This window comes from Myodes glareolus, chromosome 9 (assembly GCF_982192425.1).
Source record: "Myodes glareolus chromosome 9, mMyoGla1.1, whole genome shotgun sequence".
NCBI lineage: Eukaryota > Metazoa > Chordata > Mammalia > Rodentia > Cricetidae > Myodes > Myodes glareolus.
The window spans coordinates 25,896,285-25,920,984 of NC_142034.1; the positions used below are offsets into that span (position 1 = coordinate 25,896,285).

The window sequence follows — 24,700 nt, forward strand, 5'->3', positions numbered from 1 at the left end:
CCAAGGTGAGCAACAGACAGCTAGCTTGGTAGTCTGCCCAGAGTGAAGAAGCCATGGCTGGCTTTAAAGTCAGTCAATAAAGTCAGTAAAGGGTTTGTCTCAGAAGCCTCAGGATCTGAGTTCAGTCCTCAAGGCCCATCTAAAATTGTCAAGCACGGGCCACGCTTGTGCGACAGACACCTGAGGGTATCTTTGGTTTGATGGCCAAGTGCTCTGGTCTACTTGGGAGCACCAGGCTAGTAAGAGATCCCAGGATCAAAGCAGATGGGCGGCATTCTTGAAGATGACACCGAGCTTGTCCTGTGACCCCCACACATGTGTACCTGCACACATGTGAACAAGCACACACTTGCCTCACAAAATTCAGGGCAGGGAGCTAGGTGTAGGGGTGCAGGCCTGTAGTCTTAGCTTTTCAAGTGAATTGAGGCAGGAGGATTGCATCTTTGAGTACAACCTGGGATACATAGTGAGACTCTGTCTCAAAAGACAAGACAAGGGCCAGGTTTGGTGGCGCACACCTTTGATCCTAGTGCTTGGGAGGTAGAGAGAAGAAGATCTCTGTGAGTTTAAGGCCAGCCTGGCTTACATAGGGAGTTCCAGAACAGCCAGAACTACATAGAGAGACTCTGGCTCAACAAACAAACAAACCACAAAACAACAATAATGAAATAATAATAAAATAAAAACAAGAGTTGAAGAGATGGTTCACTAGCTCACTGGTTAAGAGTGCCTGCCTCAAAGGGTGGGGGTGGGGGTGCATGCCTTTAGTCCCAGCACTCAGGAGGCAGAGGCAAGCAGATCTCTGTGAGTTTGAGGCCTGTCTGGTCTACAGAATGAGTAGACCAATGATACACAGAAAACCCTGTCTCGTCAAACCAAAAACCAAACCAAAAAAAAAAAAAAAAAACCCTAAAAAAATAAACAAAACAACATGTTGTCTTTGGGGGTTTTTCCCTTTGCTTCCTCCAGGATTGTACGATTGTGTGATTATCGGGGGTCTGTACCCCTCTAATTCAGAGTCCAGGCCTCAGCTGCACTCGTATCTGCTTTTTTTTTTTTTTTTTTTTGGAGCCCCAGGAGAGGGCATTTTCAGAGGAGTTCTCCTGTGGGCCTTGGTATTTCTTGGAGAGGAGATCATTTTATTTCCTCTGACTCAGCCTCCTGCTGCTGCCATGCCTGTGTCCTGGGCTCTCAGCATCTGTTCCTGAGGAGGAAAGGGCTCTTTCAGGCACCAGCCTCAGTCCTTCCCGCTAAGATGTCAGGAGGGGGAGGTGTGTGTGTTCCAGAAGGTGAGCCGTGCATGTGTGTGCTGGACAGAAAAGGAAAACGTCCCTGTTCTGTCTGCAGGATGGGCTTCGGTAGGCCGTTCTGGGGAGAGCTCTCATGTCTCCAGCGTCTTTGGTTTCTCTGAGACAAAGCTGCAGAGTGGGCGGAGAGGTGGAGAGAGAGAGAGAGCTGGCCAAGAAAGGAAGCCTGGCACGGTGGTGTGTGTCTGTCTGTATTCCCAGTGCCTGGGAGGCAGAAGCAGGAAGAGCAGGAGTTAAAGTCACCTTGATTACTTAGCAAGCTTGAGACCAGCCTCATCTACATGAGACATTGCCTTAAAGAAATCAATAAATCAATAAGCCTTATACTCAGCTTACCCCATGTGTTGAATGGCTTTACATACTCACTCTGACTCTTTTTCTCTTTGTTTTTGAGACAGCATCTTGCTATGTCACCTTGGCTGGCCTGGAACTCGCTATACAGGTCTGTCTAGCTTTGAACTCATAGCAAATCTCCTGCGTCAACCTCCCAAGTGCTGGGATGACAGGCGCACCCCCATGCCTCACTGGGATCTGAGTTTTAAGATTTGTGACTATGTACACTGTTGTCTTCATTTAGTTAAGGGTAGTCCAATGGGTGAGTGACAAACCTGGGAATTTTAAACCCACTACATCCAAAACGCCCACTCTCCCCACCTCACAATGCACCTGCCTGATTGTGACATGTCACACTGAGACCTACACAAAGAACATTACCCAATTCTGTTTGGGGCGATTCTGGGAGACCCATGGGACGGTTGAACTCAGCTTCAAAAAATGTTACGCAGAGACATGAACGAACAATGAGGTGTATTCATTGTAGAGGTCAAGAAGAGTGTATGTCCTAAGCTGGGATGGTAACTCCAGCCTGGGCCTTAGCTCTGCTGTTGTGTTTGTCCTACCTGGATTCTCCCTCCAAGCTAGCGAGCTATTCTCTACTCTGTCCACACACAAGGACCACCTTGCGATGAAGTTTTCACAACGTGTTGATTCTCGGTTCTGCAGGGGATGGGGTGTGGGTCTGATTGGGTTGGGGTGGGACTGGGTCACTGTTCTTTTCCAGAAGTTCCCTAGGTGGTTCTCGCTGGCAGCTGAGGTTGAGAAGCTTTATGATAATGAGATACAGGGAGAGGCTGGCAGCAAGCGGAGGAGGTATGCCTCTTCTGATGGGTTTATGGGAACACACTTTCCAAGGATGATTACCACCCAAGAAAAGAGACCAGATGTCTGCAGTAACTGGAAAATCAATTGATTTCCTTTGCAAGACATGCTAACATTAGTATTGACAGCTATAACCCTAGAAGCTCTAGGGGGGCTGTAGGAAGGCAATCTCAGGCAGTCATCCGGTCCACTGCCCTGGATTACATAGTGTTGGAGGGGGGGGGGAGACACTTCTATAGACGGATTTGTTTTCTCAAAGCGGGTCTTACGTATCCCAGGGTAGCCTCAGATTCTCCTTACACTTGCTGTGTAAGGAAGCTGGCCTGATCTAATTCCACCTCCAGAATGCTAGGATTAGGAAACATATACCACCACATCTGTGTGTTTTTTTGGTTTTGTTTCTTTTCAAGGCAGGGTTTCTCTGTGTAGCTCTGGCTGTCTTAGAACTCACTCTGTAGAGCAGGCTGGCCCCGAACTCAGAGATTCATCTGTCTCTGCTTCCCAAGTGCTGGAATTAAAGGTGTGTGCCACCACTGCCTAGCATGTATGTATGTACATATGTGTGTATGTAATACAGTCTCATCATGTAGCCCAGGCTTGTCTCCAGCTCTCAGTGTCCCTGCTTTATCTTCCTGGGGCTTGGAATTGTAGGCATCCAGGATTATATACAGCTAAACAATTTTGTTTTGAGACAAAGTCTCACCAGGCAGCCCTGGTTAGCTTGGAACTCAAAGAGATCTATCTGCTTCTGTTTCCAAGTGCTGGGATCTGCCTCCAAGGGCATGCCACACCCAGCCAGCCAAATATCTTTAAAGAAAAGAAGATGATGGACCACTATCTAATGGCAGCCTTAGGGGACAAAGCAATTTCCATTATTCCCAGTGTGAGGTCCCTTAACTTTACCCTCTTACAGCCCCTTCTCCGAGGGTTTCTGGTTGAACTTGTCCTTCAGGGATGACTAGAGGACAGAAGGGCCTGCCGAAGCAGCCTTTCCTACTAGAGAGGTGGCACAGTTAACATGCATCCCCAGGAGAAGTGGGCATGTCAGCGTGTGCCTTATAGGTTGCTGGCCCTTTGAAAACTTTTATTTATTTTGCTGCGTATGCGTGTCCGCAGCTGTACACACGTCACAGCAGGCATGTGGAGGTCAGAGGGCAACTTTGTGCAGTCAGTGCTCTCCTTCCTCCATGTCAATCCCAGGGACCCAACTCAGATGATCAGGTTTGGCAGGTGTCTCTACCTGGTGAGCCATTCTGATAGCCCCATAGCTACCTCTTTTATGGTTCTAAATCCTTGGGCGTTGCTGCCAGCTCTTAGCCTTGCTTCCCACAGCTTTTCTCTGTTATTGTGGCCTGCAGTTGCCAGGCAAGGCCCGGTTTTCCTGATGCCCGTCAGCCCCTCCCTGAGGGAGCAAGGGCATGCTCTCACTTTTTCCAGCTGTCTTCTCGGTCTGATTTAATGGATATACACGGACTGATGACGCATCAGCATGGGATCTTTCTTTTGCTTCTTGGGTAATTGTCCTATTAACAGCTGTCCCAGGCAAAGAGAAGGGGGAGGGCCTACGGGAGAGGAGTGGGTGCTTTCCTGGGGGAAGAACATACCCCGGATTTTACAAGGTTAATCAGCAGGTTCAGGAAGGAGCCAGTGCACCTGCTCAGACTTGATCGGGAACTCTAGACGGAGTGGAGACTGGCTTTTGGTCTGCACTCCCACCTCCTGTATATTAAATATCCCTCGTGCCTGCACCCTGCCAGGCCTAGGTTGCCTGCTGTTACAACTGAGGCTGTGTGTGTGGTAAATCTCAGCAAATTTCGAACTTTCCTTTTTTCCTCTCTTCCTTCCTTTACTACTGAGGTAATGTATGAGAAAAGCCTAAAGGATGAGGTAAAGCCTGCCCCAGCCATAACAATCTAACACAGTCTAACTCCACAACAGTTTTTGGTCTCTCTTCTTCTCTCTCAGTTTACACACAAATGATTACTACACACGTTTATATAGTGTTGGGTGCTGAAAGGAAATGATCAGGACAGGGTAGGGAAATCCAAAAGATCTCAACTCAGCCTTTCCCAGCTCTAGCCCCTTTCCTCAGTGCTTGCCATCCCCCGACACCAGGGGCCTGAGAAGAAGGCAATGGAAGGAGCAAGCTAGTCACTGCTATGTTATGATACCTAGCAACTAATTCAAAAGGGACCCAACAGGGTCGGCTGTGGTTTCACAGCACTCGGGAGGCAGAGGCAAGTGAATCTCTGAGTTCAAGGCCAGCCTGAGCTGCATCGTGAGCTCCAGGCTAGCCAGGCTGCACAGAGAGACCCTGCCTGAAAATAAATAAAAAAATAAAAAGCGACCAAATAATGATGAAGGTGGTGGTAGCTGCTTGTGAGGTTGAAGCAGAAGGGTCAGTTGTTCCCAGGGGAAGTTTGGGCGACATAGTAATACCTGCATCCAGAAACTGAAATAGGGGAGTTGCTGATTGCTCCAGGCTAGACCAGGATACATATAGAGACTTTGATTTTAAAAACCATAAGAGGGTGTTCTGGTGGAATCCAACACAAACCCCCTGCTCTATTTCTCTTCAAACCCTGCCACATCTCAGAAAGGCCACCAAACGATGACGCCTCCCCTCCCAGTGGTCTTGCGACTCCCACAGGGTATTTAAACTGCTCCCCCATCCCCCGCCTGCACCAAAACGGACATGTATCTTCTCTCCGCATGGCTGGAAAATCATCCAGGAGCGTTTTATCTATTAAACCTGAGCTTTTGCCAGGTGGTGGTGGTGCATGCCTTTAATCCCAGCACTCGGGAAGCAGAAACAGGTGGATTTCTGTGAATCTGAGCCCAATCTGGTCTATAGAGTAGGTTCCAGGACAGGCTCCAAAGCTAAAAAACAAAAACCAAACCAAACCAAACAAAACTAGGTGACTAGGGAAGTTGACACAGTCAGCTGGAATTACCAATCGAACTTTCTCTTTTCCTCTGTGTGGATAAGATTTCTGTCGCGGGACTTCTGGCTCTTCTTTTCCATTGCAGGCCTCTCCTTTTATATTTTTTACTTTTTGATGAAACGGGGTCTCACTTCGGAGCCCTGGAACTCTCTGTGTTGACCAGGCCGGCTTCACACTGAGGTCTTCCCGCTTCTCAAGTGCTGGGATTAAAGTCCTTGGCTGCCACACTCTGCTGTAGGCACTTCTGTGTCACAGCCGTGGTAGCCTCTGATCGGGACAGTTTACCTTCCAGCTCTTCTTAAGGACACAGTGTTTTTACTCCCGGGCGGTTTTACTATTCTCTTCCTCCCTGTTAGAATTCCAGGTTGAGCATCCCAGGCCAAAGACAAGGGAGGACATGACACAAACATGCTTGGCAGGGAAGGCCTCTCAGCTTTCACAGCCCCCTTCTCAGTGAACTCAAACAACACATGACAACTGGAGGACGCTTGACATAAACATGCTTGGGTCTGAAGTGGGGTGGATCTCAGCTCTCACAGCCCCCTTCTCAGTGAACCCAAATAGCACACGACAGCTCACCGGTGTATGGACATTACCATGTCATTCCATACTTCACTCCTACGTGGGTTGTCACTTCCTTTTCTTCCTCCTTGGTATTGTGAGACAAGGTAAGTTCCCTCTATATAACTGAGGCTGCCCTTGAACCATTGATCTTCAGGTCAGTCTATCAAACACTGGTGTGGGCTACTGTGCTTGGCTTCAGTTTTTCCTCTAAAAAATATTTACTTAAGAATATACTTACTTGGGGCTGGAGAGATGGCTCAGAGGTTAAGAGCACTGGCTGCTCTTCCAGAGGTCCTGAGTTCAATTCCCAGCAACCACATGGTGGCTCACAACCATCTGTAATGAGATCTGGGCCCTCTTCTGGCGTGCGGGCATACATGGAGGCAGAATGTTATATACATAATAAACAAATAAATAAATCTTTTTAAAAAAAGGAATATACTTACTTTAAAAAAAAGAACCGGAAAAAAATTAAAAAATAAAAGAACCAACTTTTGGCTTTTTGATCTTATTGAAAAAAATACACTTACTTTTTTTAATTTTTGAGATTATTATCACGCCATTTCTCCCTTCCCTTTCCTTCCTCCAAATCCTCCCATGTTGGGAGCTATAGATCCCTGGTCCCTTGATTTTCTTTGCCTGCCTCACACCCTTTGCCTGCTGGAGTGAACTGAGCAAAACAACTTGTTTTCCTCTGCTCTGAGCAGGAGACCCTGATGGCAGGCTGATAGGTCTGCAGCTGAAAGATCCCAAGAGCTGGGGCGTGACCAGAGCCTTTTATAAGCTTCCCCTGAGCACAATAAACTTGGCATTCTTGTATCAAGAGTGATCCATGTCTCCGTCTCTCTCTCTCTCTCTGTCTCTGTCTCTGTGTTTTTGGGTCTCTCAGCCCAGTACCCGGCTCTCATACTGACCTGTAGCGGCACTAGAGCTACAGGTGTAGTACAGGCATAGTACCGTATAGCACGTAGTACAGATGCCATGTTTTAACAGGACCATTTCGGGGACTAACAGCGGAGGTCCTCAGTGAGATCGGGAACTAAGGGGACACTGAGAGATCGCTCATAATTATATAGAAAAGGGGCATTCTTGGCACTCTTGTCTCAAGACAAGATGTCTTCGTGGCCCGATTTGTCTATCTGTCTCTGTCTGTGTGCATATGATTTTAAATTTTTCATTCCAGTTCCCGTGCACTTAGCGAGTAGAGCGCAGGAGCAGAACTGGTGGAGTTTTACAAGTGGAGGCTCTCAGGGGGATTGCCCTCTGGAATGGTGAGGGTGGATTAAAGATGGGTATGTGTTTTATGTGTGTTTGAGTAAGTCTTTAAAGAGGCAGAGTATAGACAGTCTGATTATAAGCCACGAAAGGATGGAGTATGTACAGAAATATGTTACTATGTTGTCTTTTGTGTTTCTCTGGAAAAAGACATTTGACTCTGGGAACTGCTAAGAAAGGTACCTTGACTTTAAAATATGGGTCTAAGGATTTGATGCTTTGGAAAAGAGGTTCTGCTTTTGTCTCCACAGAGGATGAGAACCTGTGGATTCATTCCAGACTAATGTGGTTTGACTCTCCGAGACCCCCTGAAGTGTCGCTGTGAATACCCCAGAGATACAGTGCCCCCAAACAACAGGAAATCGTGTACAGAGAAATGACGCCCAAATTCCCTAAATAATTGTTTACTAGATCTTGGGCTCCTTCTGTGATTCCTGAGCACGGGCTGCTTCCTGGAGTCCCTGTGAGCGGCAGAGGTGTCAGGAGCCGTGGTGGGGAGTGAGGCAGAGGCGTGTAGGCTCCAGCACCGAGGCTAGCTGGAGCCACCCAGACTTTCCTGGGGTTGCCTGTCCACGGCATGAGAAGGCTGCAGTTCCTGGCTCTATGTGCCACTGGTCCGAGTGGCAAGGATGCCTTCCAGCAGTGTAGCTCTGGCAAAATTGGTGCCTGGCCTGCCTGAGAGGGATTGCTGCCTGCCACTGTAGTGGCCGCTCCGGAACTGCCATCATCCAGGTGGCAGTGGGCAGTGGGTCCTGAGACCATGACACAGTCCCCCAAGTGGTGGCAGGCAGTCAGCAGCAGGCCCTGAGACCAAGGCAGGCCAAAAAGGCAGCCAGGTCCCAGGCAGGAAGCCATGTGGAGGGTGAGAGATGGAGATGGATAGGCACATCATGTAGAATGAAGTTGGATATTTATTTAGTGGGTTATGGAAGGGAAGGGGAGAAGGAGAAAGAGCAGAGAGCGAGGCAGAGAGAGAGAGAAACAGAGAGGAGGGGAAGGGGAGAAGTGGTGGGGAGAAGGGAGAGATAGAAGCTGCCTCTGACACACACACACACACACACACACACACACACACACACACACACACACACACACACACACACGGAAAGGCGGCCTGGAAGCTGAAGATCAGCTTGCCATGGAGGACAAGGCAGGGAGTGGGCGTGGCTTGTCTCTTAAAAGGACAGGACAGACCATTACAATACTTTCAAAATGCTTCTATTTTAGCAAGAGCTTCGGATTACGGGCTCCACCTGCTTGATTTCCTTTTTGCTGTCACTTTTTTGCTTTTGTCTATTGCAGCCGTTTGAACCCAGTACCTCTTGCATGCTAGGTGAGGACTCATACTAGGTGAATACTCTAGACCAAGTATTCCCGCACTCTTTTTTTTCTTTTTTCTTTTTTCTTTCTTTCTCTTTTCCTTTCTTTCCTTTTTTCTTTCTTTCTTTCTTCCTTCCTTCCTTCCTTCCTTCCTTCCTTCCTTTCTTTCTGTATTTCACATCTAATTCCATGTACTTCGTTTTTATTTTTTGAGATAGGGTCTCTATGTAGCCCTGGCCATTTTGAAACTCTATGTAGACCGGGCTGTCCTTGAATTCACAGAGACTTGTCTGCCTCTGCCTCCCATGAGAACTGAGATTACAGGCATGGGCCACTATACCTGGCTGCCTTGATGTTTTCAAGATTCAACAGTCAATACACAAATTTCTAGTTCCACAGAGTTTACATTCTAGTTATTTATTGAGACACACTAAAAATGATGACTAAATAAAATGGTCTTTGAAATAATTTAATCTTAAAAAGCAGATAGTAGTTTAGTAATTTTGCAAGGATGAATTTGAAAAGATGCTCATGCATATTCATTATATCCATTAAAGTGCTTTACCCTCGTGAGCCTCTCCAAATTCAGGCTAACTTTTCCTTTTCGTGGACAGCATTAGCGTGGATTTATCTGGTGTGCTATCAGGTTGACCTCTTCCTTAATTGCACAAGGACAATAAACAATGAACTGTCAACAAGATTATGGCCTGACCCTTGAAGAGGAGACAAGAACTCAGTTGGCACCTCACCTCTGTCCCACAGCTGGGAGCAACACAGTACAAACTCCAATTCAATTATTTTCTAAATGCGGTCTATGGACCAGCAACATTAGAATTACTCAAGAGGGCATGTTATCAGGTCCCTACCCCATGGCTACTGAACAAGACTCTCTCAGAGGCTTTGGAATTTGGAATCTAACAAATGTTGAGAGCATACTAAATTTGAGACTCACAAAAAATGGTTTAGTTACATTGGTGTATGGGATTGGAGCACTCTGGCAACTCAGGAACGTTCCTGAAAAGCAAAAACTTAAGCTGTGTGTGAGAGGTTAGAGGGGGAAGGGCTTCTCGCGATATTCCTTCGATGACAAAAATGGTCACTACGTCCCATCTCTCACACTACCAGCATCCCACTACGGTCACGACAATCTGCCCGGCAGTTTCAGCCACTTGACTGTTGCCTGGGCTACAAAATACCACCCTTCCTGCCCGACCCAGGTTACTACACCAGGCCCTAAGACAGAGAGGGGGTTCCGGTTTCCATTGCCAGTACCCAAGATGGCGAAACGAACGTCGCCACCACGGGAGCCACATGCTCCGTGCTTCGCCTCGGTTCCCTTAGGTCTCACTGGACTTTTGCAAGTCACCGTGGGAACCCTCGAGGACGCAATTCCGGGCTCCGACGGCAATACTCCTTTCTCTGCCTGAAAACATCCTATTCCTAGGCACAGCATGCACGAGAAGCCCCCAACATAACACCGCCCACCTGCGACGCAAGGCGGAGGGGCGCAGAATTTCGGACACCAGGGCCTTCGCTCTATTCATTGGCGGGTCCATACCGCGGGGCGGGCCTGCACACTCATTGGGCTGCTCTCACGTCAGTCACGGGAAAACGGGGCCGAGGAGGCGGAGGTACGCTCGGCTATTGGGTTTGCTTTGCTGTCAATCAAAGCGACATCCGGTGACATCGGGAATTCCGGCTAGCTGATTGGAGCACTGTTTCTGGGTGGCCGTGGAGGGCGGGTTTTCGAGCGCAGTGGAAGGAGGGGGCGGGGAGGGAAGCCGAGACTGGGTGCTCCAGGCCGGCCGGAGGTGGCGGCGGCGGCGGCGGCGGTGGCGAGGCCGGGACTCGGGCTGAGGGCCTGCTGTGGCGGCAGCGGCGGACTGCGACCTCAGCAGTGGGTACCCGACACATTCCCTCTCCTGACGGGAGAGCCGCGGCGCAACAGGATCGAAGCTTGTGGGATGAGGGGCGGCGAGACGTGGTTGAGGGGCGGAAGGCAGGACGCGGGAGGCCGAGCGGAGTCCCATTCTCACTCGGGCCCCGGACACGGCAGGAAAGAAACGCGGGGCCGAGCAGAGAGCGTGTTCCTGGGTGGGCTGGGCCGAGCAGGGCCGAGGGCATGGGAGGGCGTGGCGAGGCCGGAATGGAGAGTGGGGTGGGGCCTCGGATCGGAGGGCGGGGTGAGGCTGGCTTTTAAGGGTGGGTCAGGGCCAGGAAAGTAGCACTTGTCGCTCGGAGTCCCGAAAATCTCGAAGCCGAGGCGCCGACCGTGGGCATGGCAGCTTGGTCCCAGCCAGACTCGGGTACGGAGTAGGGTGGGACCGGACTCGAGCCAGGGCGCTCTCTGGCCTTCTTGGCTTTGAAGAACTTTGCCCGCTCTCTCAAACTTAATTGGCACTTGACGAAGTTTTGGTAATAAATTGCGTGAGGACGGGCGGGTATCGAAAGCAGGAATGTTTACTCAACCGAATGAGGGTGTTCGTGGGTGTGTGTGTGCCTCGTACGTGTAGATCCCACTTAACCTCTGGGGTGAGGTTGATAGTGGGCTACAACTGACGAGTCGCTTTATGAGATAAATGGAAGCTCAAAAGTAGAAACCAGAAACGGAAAGTCAAATTTACCTTCTCCCCACTTGGCAACTTAGCTTGAGAGCTTGGCTATATCCTTCTGCTTTGGCTCAGAAGGTCATGCGAATAAAGATAAAACCCTGTGAACTGAAGTTCCTGACGGAGCAGGGGCCTACTCCTGTAGGCTCTGATCTCCTGTACCTTTTCTTCCCCTTTTTTTTTCTTTTATTTTGCCATACTGGGGATTGAACCGAGGGCCTCTAAGTAGACGCCAATAATCTGTATTCGTGCCCTTTAAACTTTTTCTCTTACTGTTGAACCGGTCTCGTTATTTTGTCCAGGCTGGTCCTACACTCCTGATCTTCATGTTTAAGCTTTCTGTATGGCCTCTGCTTTGTGGCTGGACTTTTTTTTTTTTTAACGCAAAAATGATAGGAAAGGGAAATTAGCTTTCAAAGTTGAAAAAACAAAAATGGCATTTTTTTCTTCGTGTGAATGGGGGCCTGAACATTCCCATTTACTTGTCACACGTTTCCCAATAATCTTTCCTTCCTCTTTAAGTTGGAAGAAACAATGACATGGGAAACCAACTTTTTTTTTAAGCTAGGAAATGGTCGTCTTGTGCTAAAATTAGAAACTGGGTAATGCGTTCTATTAGGAGTGTTGGTAAATGTAAGATATTTTGAATGCCCAGTGTAGTGTCTGCTTCTTCAAAGAAAGCTACTTTTAAGAAATATAATAAATATAGTAATCAGTAAGTGCTCCTTTCCTTCCTTTCATGGTTGGTACAACAGGTTTGGTTTGGGTTTTCCTTGTGAAAGTATCCTTGTAATGCGTTCCCTGCCTCCTCTCTATGTACCTACCCTGATTCTGATGTAAAGAGTGTGTAATCTTACCTTGTTGCTCTCGTGATTCCCACTTCAGGTTTCTCTGGAAACCCCCCTGGTAAGTGCAGAGGAGGCGGGACACTCTGACCCAAGACAAAGACCTGTAGCTCCAGCCAAAGAAAATAAAGCCTAGGAAGGAGAAGGAAGGAAAGAAAGCAAGAAGCAAGAACTGGTCAGCTGCTCTCACGGACAGCCCGCAGTGGGATCTACAGAGGACACTGATGGGAGGCGGTCTGACTGGATGTGGACTGAAGACAGGAAACTGAGAGGGCCTTGAGGGCCTGGACTGGGTTAGCAACAGCTGAACTTTGAGAGGTGAGGTGTCAAGAAGGGAAAAGTGAATGTGGTCTGGAGTGTGGCTTTTGCTCCGCAGGGCATTTTTTCCTCTGGGGCCATCAGGGAGCTCAGCCCCTGTGGTGTCCAGGGTGGGGTACAGGGTCTCGCACTGAGGAGGGTAACCTGCCGGCTGGAGTGGCAGAACAGTGGCCTTGATTTATCTGGTGGAAGATTTAAAAACAAAAAGGCATAAGCATTCTGGTCCTTCAGCAATGCTTTCTCTGAAGAAATACTTAACGGAAGGACTTCTCCAGTTCACCATTCTGCTGAGTCTGATTGGGGTTCGGGTGGACGTGGATACTTACCTGACCTCACAACTCCCCCCACTCCGGGAGATCATCCTGGGGCCCAGCTCTGCCTATACCCAGACCCAGTTCCACAACCTGAGGAATACCTTGGATGGCTATGGTATCCACCCCAAGAGCATAGACCTGGACAATTACTTCACTGCCCGGCGACTCCTCAGTCAGGTGAGGGCCCTGGATAGGTTCCAGGTGCCTACCACTGAGGTAAATGCTTGGCTGGTTCACCGGGATCCGGAGGGGTCTGTCTCTGGCAGCCAGCCCAACTCAGGCCTCGCCCTTGAGAGTTCCAGTGGCCTTCAAGACGTGACAGGCCCAGACAACGGGGTGAGAGAAAGTGAAACGGAGCAGGGATTCAGTGACGATTTGGAGGATTTGGGGGCTGTGGCCCCTCCTGTCGGTGGAGACCTAACCAAAGAGGTTAGTGGTCTTGGGGTTGTGGTGGGTCTGGATGTTGGGGAGGAGTGGGCTAGTTCTGAAGGCCTGTTGGCTTCACTTTGAGTCCTTTAAAGGAACTAAATAGATTGGGGTCAGGGGTTTGAACCTCTGGCACTGCTTGGATAGGATTGGGCTGAATTGTTGGGAACTGGGAGGAGCATTTCCATATTTTGAACCATTGACCCACCTCTGAGTATATTGTCAGGGTAGGGTGGTTTTTAGAACATACCAGGGTTTTTGCTGCTTAGATTTCAGTATGACTGCTGGAAGCTTTGGGGGGGGGGCATGTTATGACTGGATTTGATTGAGTGTATATTGTCTCTACACGTACTGTGTGGCATTAAAACACGGATGCTGTACCTTAAAGTTCTCCATTGCGTTTAGGCCTGTTGTTGTAAACTCCCTTTAGCTCTCCTGGGCTTGAGCCAAGTAGACTTGGATAGTTATTCTTGGCCAGGAGAGGCCAAGGCTCCCATTTTTTGCTAAAGGCCTGCTGTGGGGAGTAGAGCCGAAAAGGCTGGAAGCTAGAAGAGCTTGTTCTGAGCTGTTAGAGGTGATCTTCACCTCCTGGGTAGAAAAGGGTGCAGTTCCTTTCCTTCAGTGATAGAAATGGCTACTGCTGCCCGTCTGACCTAGGTAGTGAAACAACTTTGGCTTGCCACAAGCCCTAGGAGCTCAAAAAAGATCCACTGCTCTATGGCCCTGGGTTGATTAATGTGAGAGGCTAGCTGACTGCAGAGCTTGACTTCTCTGCCCATCTTCTCAGACCACATTTTTGTCTCCCTTCTTGCATTAAGCAATTCATTATCTTTTTGGTGACCAATAGGGTTCTCATTTAGTTTTCTTTTTCTTTTTTTTCTTCTTTATCATAGCTGTGGGGAGGGAGATGCTCCTGGCATCTGATAGACAGGGCCAGGATGCTGCTGACACTCTTAAACAACACAGGGTGGCCTCAGACTACGTAGTTAAGGAGATTGGGAAAGCCACTGAGATTAATTAGCTCTTACTGGATCTGTGTGAGAAAGGCTGGGATTGTCTGATCTTGGAGGTCAGGACCATTTTCTGCACATCAGGACCTTTTGTCTTACATCCTTTCAAATTTTATGTTTTTGAGATGGTCTGGCTGGCTTGGATCTTGCTATATAGACCAGAGAAGCCTTGAATTTATGACCTTCTCCTGCCTTTACCTCTGCCTCTCAAATGCTGGGATCATAGGGCTGCCCCAAGTGGGGCAACATCTTAGATTCTTGCACTGTCACTTAGAACTTCACCTTTTTCTGCTTCTCCTTACCCTGTCTTTCAAACGGGTTTCTGAAGTTCAGTGACCTAATGAAACCCTGTTTCTGCCCCACGTGGCATGGGACGAGTCTTTTCCTGAGAACGCTACAGGATTTAGCTCTTCAGGGAGATTTTTGAGGGGTATAGAATGTTTTAGGTGTGACTGGGTGTGTTGGGGCAGAATGGCATGGAGTTTGGTATCTGCTTTCCTGTTCTTAGCCATTAAGAAAGTTGTTTTCCTTGACCCTAGGCCTTTACCACTCCCTTTGGGAAGTTGGGTGGGTCATGCTTGAGGGACCCAGGCTTGGGAGGAGGGAAGGGAGGCTTATGATGTGCCTAGAACAACATTTCCTCAGTAACTCAGGGATAAAAATACCCAGGTCTAGAGCATGTGACAGGCACTGCTGGAACTGGTATTATCGCTGGGGTGGCAGTGCTCCCTGCTGCCAGGCCTGTTCGATGGACAGCCATAGCTTAGGTCCTTGTCAGGGATAGGATTCCCCTCCAGGCTGGCATCCTGCCCAGAGCAAGGGGTGGCCTGTTTACAGCTCTTCCCGGGCAAGAAGTAGGCTGTAACCAAGGGAGGACACACTGTCTCTCTGGCCTGACCTTAGGCTCTGGGGGAGTAGTATGAGGTGAAAGCTGTTGCCCTCGAGAAAGCAATCCAGGAGGCAGAATTGTGATTTCAAGTCCCAGTTCTGCCAGGTTTTACCTCCTCCCTTGCTAGGAGAGATACTAGTCAGGTTTGAACACCAAATGCTTGCTCTTTCTTTTCTTTCTTTTTTTGCCTTCTTGAGCTCCCCACCCGCACCCCAAGTTGTTCTTTAAAAAAGCTAACATGAAAGGAGGTAACTGGCATATTTGGGACCTGGATGGTACCCAACGCCTGTCTCTCTAAGGCGAGGATTCAGAATTGTGTGTCTCTCACCTTTTGTTAGAGGCTAGGCCTGGCCTGTACTGACATGTCGCATGTGTGTAATAATGGCTTTCCCTTTCCTCCAGTGTGGACTTCTGGCCTGTTTTAGGGTGACAAAGCTCCTGGACCTTTTTTTCTTTTGGCTTGGGTGCACTGGGTTCCTGCCCAGCCTGGCTTGTGATCCTTTGCCTTGAGGACTGGCCACAACCTTCTTAAGGAATGGGAAAACTCCTTCCACTTCCCAGCAAAGAATTTAGTTTCTGGAGGAGTGTCTGCCCAGTCACAGGAGTGGGCTGGGAGAGCAAGATGCGACAGGATGGAGGGAGGGAGGGAGGGAGGGAGGGAGGGAGGGAGAAGAGTGGTTCCTCCCCCCCCAGGACTCTCTCACTGCACCACCCCAGCTGATTGACTGGGCTGGGTGGGGCTGCCCGCCCCTGGGTGCATCTCCTCAAGGAGACGGAGGCGGCCCAGGGATGGGCCGGTTCCTTGCGGCAGCTTCTCCAGCTGCCCTGGTGCAGAGATTGGCTCCCTTCTGCAGCTAGGTAACAGGCGGTGGGAGGGGATTGGCTCCTTCCGCATCTCCAGCGGAGACTTGGGGGAGGAGATTGGCTCCCGGCGCAGCCTAGGTAACGACAGTGGGAGGAGATTGGCTCTTTCCGCAGCCCCAGCTGCTGACCTGGGGGAGGGGATTGGCTCTCTGCAGCCTCAGCAGTGACCTGCGGGGTGGGAGGGGGAGGGGATTGGCTCCTTGCGGCAGCCTAGGTAACAAGTTTGGGGGGCGTGGGGAGGGGGGAAAGGGAGGAGCGGGAGGACAGGCCCAGGAGGTAGCTCGTTTTCCTCTGCAGCGTGAGCACGGAGCATGGGGTGGGAGTCCCGACTCACTGCAGCCTCTGCGGTGAGCTCAGGGTGGGGGCTGCTGGGCGCTTGAGTGGAACTGGGGTTGTGAGGTGGGAGGGGGCTGCTCCAGGATGGAGGAAGGGGGCTGGGCTGGGCCGCCCAGGCAGCAGCACGGGCGGGGCACCTTCCTCGGGCCCCTCGGAGCTACCAAGGGGCCACCCTTCCAGCCTGGTGTGCTTCCTGCAAGCCACGAGCTCCTTGCAGCCCCCTGCCCGGCTTACCGGCATCGGCTGCCCTGGGGCTCCTCTCGCAGACCATGACCCGCCTGGACCGCAGCTCTCACAGTGGTGGGGGCCATGCCAAAGACAGGCCCCTTAACTCTTGGCTGGCTAGTCACCGGGTGGCCCAGCCCCCCTCTGCTCCTGGGTCCAGGGCTTCTGTTCAGGTTGGTGTATGGTGGGAGACTCAAGGGAGAGATCCATGTGGGAGGTCTTAGGATGGGGTAGGTGGTAGGAAAGTACAGTCCCTGCCTGGGGGTTGGGAGGTGGGTCTGGTCTAAAGATACTTTTAAGTGGAAAGGGTGTGCTTTTACATCCCTGAATGGAAGGTGACACTTGAGGGTCTCTTCAGGCTTGTTGGGAGGACTCCTAAAGGGAGGAGTATATATAGGAAGTCCAAATGGCTCTATTGGGGTTCTGTGCTGATGTCAGTGGGGGTGGCAGTTGGTGCAGGAACTGTCTAGGAGCCACAGAACAAAGTGGAAGGAGGCATTTTAATGTCCAAGGTTGCAGTCAGAGCTCAGCAATGATGAGAGTTATGTCCTTGAGTGGATTGACTGATGGGGAGCTGGTGAGTCCTGGGGTGTGGTATGGGAGGGAGGAATGGAGGTAGCATTGGTGTAAGGGAATACAGTAAAATTAGCTTGAGCAGGGATGGAGTGTGTAGTGGGGATCATCTGACTGTCTGAGGTTCCCTTGGGATTGAGGCAGCTTGCTAGGATCAGTTGAATTCTGTCAGGGACAGAGCTTGAGGTGAGACTGGGCCTTTAATAGTTGTGGATGTTCAAGCTTACTCCAGCTGTCAACCAGTGAAGGGGGAATGGCTGTAGGAAGGGCTGGGGACAGCCTGTCGTTGTCATTGGTTGCATCAGGTGGTTGGAAATGCAGGGATTTTCCTCTCCAGGCCACCCCACCCCTTTATGCAAATGCAGTGGCACCACAGGCTGATGCAAGCCTGGTCACTGCTAAGCAATTCCACAGGGCAGTTTGCCCTTGTTTGCCGTGGTCAGACAGTCTGTTTTCAGGGTCTCTTATTCCTAAAATGAGAGGGGTCTCTTGCTTCCTCCTCTTCCTTATTAGAGGTGATGCAGTCCTGCCCTTTAGCTTGGGTGTGACTCTGGCCCACATGCTAAACCCGAAGACCTGTGTGACGCTAGATATGTTAGTAGTTTTTACTAATGGCTCTTTTTTTGGTGGAAGATTGCCTGGGAATGGACGAGTGATGCCTTACTGGTCAGAGAAAGCAAGGGAGAAAGGTTGACAGGCACAGGCCTGGGTAGAGCCCCACCCAGGACCAACTGGAGTGTCACTAGGTGGGGACCTCTGAGGGAGCAGGACTGGGAGCTCTCTCCCCTTGGAGCAGGGGCTGCTTGAAAGCTAAAGTCATCTTGGTCTGTCTTTCAGGATATAGATCTGATTGACATCCTTTGGCGACAGGATATTGATCTGGGGGCTGGGCGTGAGGTTTTTGACTACAGTCATCGCCAGAAGGAGCAGGATGTGGATAAGGAACTGCAAGATGGAAGAGAACAAGAGGACACCTGGGCAGGCGAGGGCGCGGAAGCTCTGGCCCGAGACCTGCTAGTAGATGGAGAGACTGGGGAGAGCTTCCCTGCACAGGTATTGCTACGTCCAACACTGGTCTCTGCTCTCCCAACTTCAACTCCGCAGACTCACCAGGCTGGAGCTCTAACAGAAAACTTGCTCTGAAGGAGAGTTGTGTCTTTGCGGTGGACTTGATTGTATTTCGGCATAGGGTCTGTAAAGGCACAGTGACTGGGGTATGGAAGTGGGGAGGGGAGGAGCAGTGGACTCAGAAGCACTAGGTCTCTGCAGTAGACATTGCAGACAGGTGAAGTGTCTAGCATCTTAGGACACTTTTGTTGTCCTTGGGAGCATGGGACTCAGGTTGACCATTCAGAATGACTGGGACCCTGCAGACGTACAGCGGTTCTTGTGAAGTTGTATCAATCCTAGATAGCCAGGGCCCAGGCCAGTCAGATTTATAATTGCTATTGCCACAGGTGCCTGGTGGGGAGGATCAGACAGCCCCATCCTTGGAAAAGTGTCTTAGGCTGCTGGAGGTCACCTGCCCCTCTGGAGAGAATACTAAGGTGAGCAGAACCAGAAAGCTGAGCAAGTAGTACAACATGCACAACACACACCCCTTAGCTGCAGGTCAGCTCTTGATTCTGGCCTTAGCCTGACTGCTGGGGATGAATTCAGAGGAAGAGACAGGGAGCCGGATGGCAGTTACTAGTGAGAAAGCAAGAGGTGGTCTCCCCACATTTAAGTCTGTGCTCTGCCTTAGTTCCCTCCAGACGTTTCCAGTATCACAGAAGCAGTGCCTAGTGAGAGTGAGTCTCCTGCCCTTCAGAACAGTCTTCTATCTCCTCTTCTGACGGGGACAGAGTCACCATTTGATTTGGAACAGCAGTGGCAAGATCTCATGTCCATCATGGAAATGCAGGTAGGACTGTCAGAAAAGCACAGCCTGCAGGCTTCTGTGTAGGATCTCCCAGTGTGCAGTCATGTGTTCCCCGGTGGCTAACATTTTTCTCTGGCTAGTCATTAGGAAAGTAGGGACACTTAAGGGATGACTCTAGGTGTCCCTTGGGCTGGGTGGGATTGAGTTATAACTCAGTATGGAGCCTTCCAAAGCATGGGCTTCTTGGAGTTGTTCCTTCTCTTGTGTCTATGCCACTATGTGGCATCTCACATAGTGCTGTATAACCATTGGAGTCTCGCTTTGGCCTGCCGGCCATCTGCTTAGCCCTTTATTGTCTTGTTTGCAGTGCTGGGGGTGGAGCCCAGGGTCCCTGCTAGGCACATGCTCCACCACTGAGCTCGCTTTAGCCCTCTGTTGTTAACTGTAGGCAGTGGAAGGTCAGAAATGTCTGGCGACTGATCCACTTGTGGTCGCAGCAAGCTTTGCGGCACGTTTTCTTACCTATATTTGGATATGTTCACTGTATGTGCCATTTCACTCCAAGATAGGGGAGTCACTCTAGGCACACATGAGCAGGAGCTAGTCAGTCCTGCATTAGGGTGAGCCCATAGTTAGGAATCCCCTGTGCCAAGCTTACTGGTTTAAGCTAGGGGTTTTGCTGTCTAGTTTCTTACTTTTTTGCCCAGGGAGCTGTGCTTCAGTCAGGAGCCTGCAGGGTGTGAGTCTGCTCCTTTTGAATGCTGGTACAATTCTCCCTCCCTTCCAGGCTATGGAAGTGAATACATCAGCAAGTGAAATTCTGTACAGTGCCCCTCCTGGAGACCCTCTTAGCACCAACTACAGCCTTGCGCCCAACACTCCTATCAATCAGAATGTCAGCCTGCATCAGGCATCCCTGGGGGGCTGCAGCCAGGACTTCTCCCTCTTCAGCCCCGAGGTGGAGAACCTACCTGTGGCCAGCAGCTCCACACTGCTTCCACTTGTCCCGAGCAACTCTACCAGCCTCAACTCCACCTTTGGCTCTACCAACCTAGCAGGGCTTTTCTTTCCATCCCAGCTCAATGGCACAGCCAATGATACATCAGGCCCTGAGCTGCCTGACCCCCTGGGGGGCCTGTTAGATGAAGCTATGCTGGATGAAATCAGCCTGATGGATCTGGCCATTGAGGAGGGCTTCAACCCGGTGCAGGCCTCCCAGCTTGAGGAGGAGTTTGACTCTGACTCAGGCCTCTCCTTGGACTCCAGCCATAGCCCTTCCTCCCTGAGCAGCTCTGAAGGCAGCTCTTCTTCCTCTTCCTCCTCCTCTTCTGCTTCCTCCTCTGCCTCTTCTTCCTTTTCTGAGGAAGGTGCTGTTGGTTACAGCTCTGATTCTGAGACCCTAGATCTAGAAGAGACCGAGGGTGCAGTGGGCTACCAGCCAGAATACTCCAAGTTCTGCCGCATGAGCTACCAGGATCCTTCTCAGCTCTCTTGCCTTCCCTACTTAGAGCATGTGGGCCACAATCACACATACAATATGGCACCTAGTGCCCTTGACTCTGCTGATCTACCACCACCCAGCACCCTCAAGAAAAGTAGCAAGGAAAAGCAGGCTGACTTCCTGGACAAGCAGATGAGCCGAGATGAGCACAGAGCCCGAGCCATGAAGATCCCATTCACTAATGACAAAATCATTAACCTGCCTGTAGAGGAATTCAATGAGCTGCTGTCCAAATACCAGCTGAGCGAGGCTCAGCTGAGCCTCATCCGGGACATCCGGCGCCGGGGCAAGAACAAGATGGCTGCACAGAACTGCCGCAAGCGCAAGCTGGACACCATCTTGAACCTAGAACGTGATGTGGAGGACTTGCAGCGAGACAAGGCCCGATTGCTCCGAGAAAAGGTAGAGTTCCTGCGGTCACTGCGACAGATGAAACAGAAGGTCCAGAGCTTATACCAAGAAGTATTTGGGCGGCTGCGGGATGAGAATGGGAGGCCCTACTCGCCCAGCCAGTATGCGCTTCAGTATGCTGGGGATGGCAGTGTCCTCCTCATCCGTCGCACGATGGCTGACCAGCAGGCCCGGCGACAGGAGAGAAAACCAAAGGACCGGAGGAAGTGAGCCTGGGGAGGCAGGGGGTGGACGCTCACTAAGACCGAAACTGGAGAAGGGCTGGGCCTGGACCTAACATTGGGGACTTAAATGCCTTCTTATCCAATATATCTTCTCAGATGGGATGACTGCGGGTCAGTGCACAGAAGAGGCGGGCGCAGGCGCTGTCTGGCTTAGCTTCCCCACTGGGTGTGGGGAATGACCAGACTGTTTGAGTGATTGGGGTCCCTAGCCTATCTCCCTTCTTTCTCCTGAGGGAAGGGTGATGTTGGCATGCTGAAGGTAGAGGAGGAGGCTGTGTCTGAAGGCTGACAGAGGGGAAAGGAGGACTTGGGAGAGCAGAGAAAGTAGTGGAACGTCTCATTCCTGGAAGGAAAAAAGGAGGAAATCCCCTAAAATCAAAGCAGTCAGAAAAATCAGAGGGACTGACCGGTAAGGGCTTTGGCCGGCATTCTAGGCAGTGAGTGTAAGTGACTCCAGTGGGCCTAAGTAAAGTCACTGGTATGGAAACAGACATGGTGGGGCCGTGGAAGAGCCTTTTAACTGTTTCTTGAACTCTGTCATCCCTGAAGAGGAAGAAACTCTTGGATGGCACCTATAATGTTTTAGTTACTGAAACAGGAAGCTGTAGGGGACCCAACACTGACTTGTTTTCAGGCCAGAGGGGGCAGAGGGTATAGAAAAATGATAGTGAGGCCTGTGTTGCAGCAGCCCCAACATCAAGCATGTCACTCACTGCCGCCACAGCCACCTCCCTCTCTAGCCACCCCAGAGCTGAGGCTCCCGCTGTCCTCACGAGAGCCTGCATGGAAATGCTGTACCCCTCCCACTCTCCTCCTTTTGTAGTACCCACCCTCACTAGCTGCCTATAGCTCTCTGGAGTGGGGTGCTATTCTGGCAGTACCCGGAACTTGGCCTACAGCTTCCTCTGCAGGGGCTAAACAGAAGTAAGGTGATGGTATGGAGGGAGAAGCCAGCTCTGACCTCCAGGCACTGTTCAGCACAACATTGGGAAGGGGATCTTCCCTCAGGGCCCTCTGCCTACTAACACCTGGGCTTGTCACTGGGGGAAACAAAAACCTATAAACCCCAGCAACAAAACCTAGTCCTCTTAGAATTTCTTGCGCTTTGATTTTTTTAGGGCGTGTGCCCTGTTTCACTTATAGGGCCTAGGATGCTTGTGTTGAGTAAAAAGGAGATGCCCCAATATTCAAAGCTGCTAAATGTTCTCTTTGCCATAAAGACTCCGTGTAACTGTGTAACACTTGGGATTTTTCTCCTCTGTCCCGAGGTCTTGTCTTGTTTTCTTTTTTGGGTTTCTTTCTAGGAAAATGAGAAGTGCATGAAAGGGGCTGGAGATTTTTCTCCCCTAGGCTGTCAGCTTCAGGAAGCTGCTTTACAGCCTGTGTAGCCTGGGCTCCTGAAGGACAGCCCTGGGAGAGAGAGTGAAGGGCAGCACCAAGGTAGCCAGATGGTTCCAGGACCAGTGTCTTTTTTTTTTTTTTTTTTCCTTTTCTTTTTGGTAACTTTGCCACTGCCGAGCCCCCACCCCCCATCCTGGTCAGCTCTGGAGTACTGTCTGCCCCCTAACTAGCAGGGGTGAGTTGGGGAAGCACTGATTCTCCTCCTGTGCAAGGAGGGCTTTCCTAACCGAGAATAGAGATAGAAAGTGTGAGCCTGGGCGTGCTTTTTATAAATTATTTTCCTTGTAGATTTTATTTTTAATTTATCTCTGTGACCTGCCAGGGAGAGGAGAGAAAAGAGAAATGCTGTGAGCACATGACAAAATAAAATCAAATAAATGATGGTTCAGTTTTTCTCTCCCCCTCCGCTTTTGAATTCAAATGAGAGTCCAGGAAATGGGCCCTGTGGGGGAAGATGGGCCATTGTGTGTTTAAGGTAGTGTTCCCATGGAGAGGTGGGTGGACGTGGACAGAGGGAGACTTAAAGACAAAAGAACATTGCATTGAACTCCCGCACAGGTGGATGTCTTCCTGGTTTATCAGTTGAGCCTTCTCACAGGAAGGAGTCTGCATAATTTCTTTTTTTGACTTTCCATTTCTCGAAGAGCTAAGATAGAGCTGTTAATTTTTCTAGTAGCTTTACCTGCTAGAGAGGTACAACTTGAAAATTTAAGAAATTAGTTGGGTGGTGGTATGGGCAGGCGAATCTCTTGAATTTGAGGCCAGCCTGGTCTATACAGTGAGTTCCAGGACAGCCAGGGCTACACAGAGAAACCCTGTCTTGGAAACACCCCCCCCCCAAAAAAAAAAGGGCTGCTATCATTAACCCATTACCCTAAGACAGAGAGAAGCAGCAGCAGACAGATCAGGCCTTAGTTTTGTTTTTTTCGAGACAGGGTTTCATCTGTAGCTTTGGAGTCTGTCATGGAACTTGCTCTTGTAGACCAGGCTGGCCTCAAACTCACAGAGATCCGCCTGCCTTTTCCTCCTGAGTGCTAGCATTAAAAGGTATGCACCACCACCATCTGGCTAGGCCTTAGTTTTGACCAGCCCACCTCTGCAGTGGGATTTTGGGTGGACATGGGGAAAACTTGCTTTGTCTTGGTTCAGCAATCAGTCCCTAAACTTCATCCAAAAGATTTTTCCATGTGTTACTCTTGAGAGAAAGAGACTGGCTAACCGACTGCTCAGTATGGGTCTCACCAGCAAAGCAGAGCCTATTTCAGTATCTGAAAAGAAACTAGCTCGTCACTGTGCATAGTGGCTATGTACCTGTAATCCCAGCACTCAAGGTACTAAGCCTGGGTTGTATAGTGAGACCATTAGGACCCACATAGTTTGGGGGCTGGCTCTCTAGAACCCACTTTCAAGCATGGCACAGAAACATTTAATATTTTTAACTTTTTTTTTTTTAAGATTTATTTATTTATTATGTACAGTGTTCTGCCTGCATGTATACCTGCAGGCCAGAAGAGAGCATCGGATCTCATTACAGATGATTGTGAGCCACCATGTGGCTGCTGGGAATTGAACTCAGGACTTTTGGAAGAGCAGCCAGTGCTCTTAACCTCTGAGCCATCTTTCCAGCCCCCACATTTTTAATTTTTTTTGTTGTATGGATGTCCTGTCTGCATGTATGTCTATGTACATGTGTGCCTGGCGCCTAAATCCTAGATCCTATGCAAGTGCTTTTTTTTTTTCCTTTCTTTTTTGAGGTTTTCGAGACAGGGTTTCTCTGTAGCTTTGGAACTTTTGCTGTAGACCAGACTGGCCTCAAACTCACAGAAATCTTGCCTGCCTCTGCCCTCCTGCGTGCTGGGATTAAAGGCACGAGCAACAACCGCTTGTTTTTGGTTTTTTTTTGTTTTGTTTTTGTTTTTTTTTTTAAAAGATAGGGTTTTTCTGTAACCTCTGCTGTCCTGGAACTCAGAAACCCACCTGCCTCTACCTCTTGAGTGCTGGGATTAAAGGTACGAGCTCCACCACCCAGCTAACAAGTGTTCTTAACCATCCATGGGTTTTTCCCAGATTGGCCTCCAACCCATGGCATTTCTCTCCTGCCTTAGTCTCCCAAGTGCCAGGATTTCAGGTATGTATTACCACTCCTAACCAGGTATGGAAATTCTGTAGCAAAATCCTTACACCCTAGTATCAGGAGTGGTTAAATCTGCTTTTCCTGTCATTGATCCATGTGGTTAAGTAAGGAGTGCCCACAAACTGACTTGTCATTTTATCAGTGTACGATGCTGAATCAGCACCTTTAATCCTTTGTCTTCCTCACATGT

At 50.0% G+C, this 24,700-nt stretch overlaps 1 protein-coding gene across 4 annotated transcripts; it reads left to right on the top strand.

Annotated features, from left to right (window-relative positions):
* The first annotated feature begins 10,319 nt into the window (after window positions 1-10,319).
* On the top strand, window positions 10,320-22,764 carry Nfe2l1 (NFE2 like bZIP transcription factor 1). 4 transcript variants are annotated; one of them, XM_048450903.3, is made up of 6 exons: window positions 10,320-10,466; window positions 12,064-13,084; window positions 17,816-18,031; window positions 18,436-18,525; window positions 18,723-18,881; window positions 19,627-22,764. In XM_048450903.3, the coding sequence occupies exons 2-6, from the start codon at window positions 12,575-12,577 to the stop codon at window positions 20,959-20,961; spliced, it is 2,310 nt and encodes a 769-aa protein (XP_048306860.1). In that variant the 5' UTR covers window positions 10,320-10,466; window positions 12,064-12,574; the 3' UTR covers window positions 20,962-22,764. The 4 variants fall into 4 exon arrangements, with proteins under 4 accessions (XP_048306860.1, XP_048306861.1, XP_048306859.1 ...); XM_048450904.3 differs by having other exon boundaries at window positions 10,380-10,470; XM_048450902.3 differs by lacking the exon at window positions 10,320-10,466 and adding an exon at window positions 10,753-10,875.
* Window positions 22,765-24,700: the final 1,936 nt, after the last annotated feature.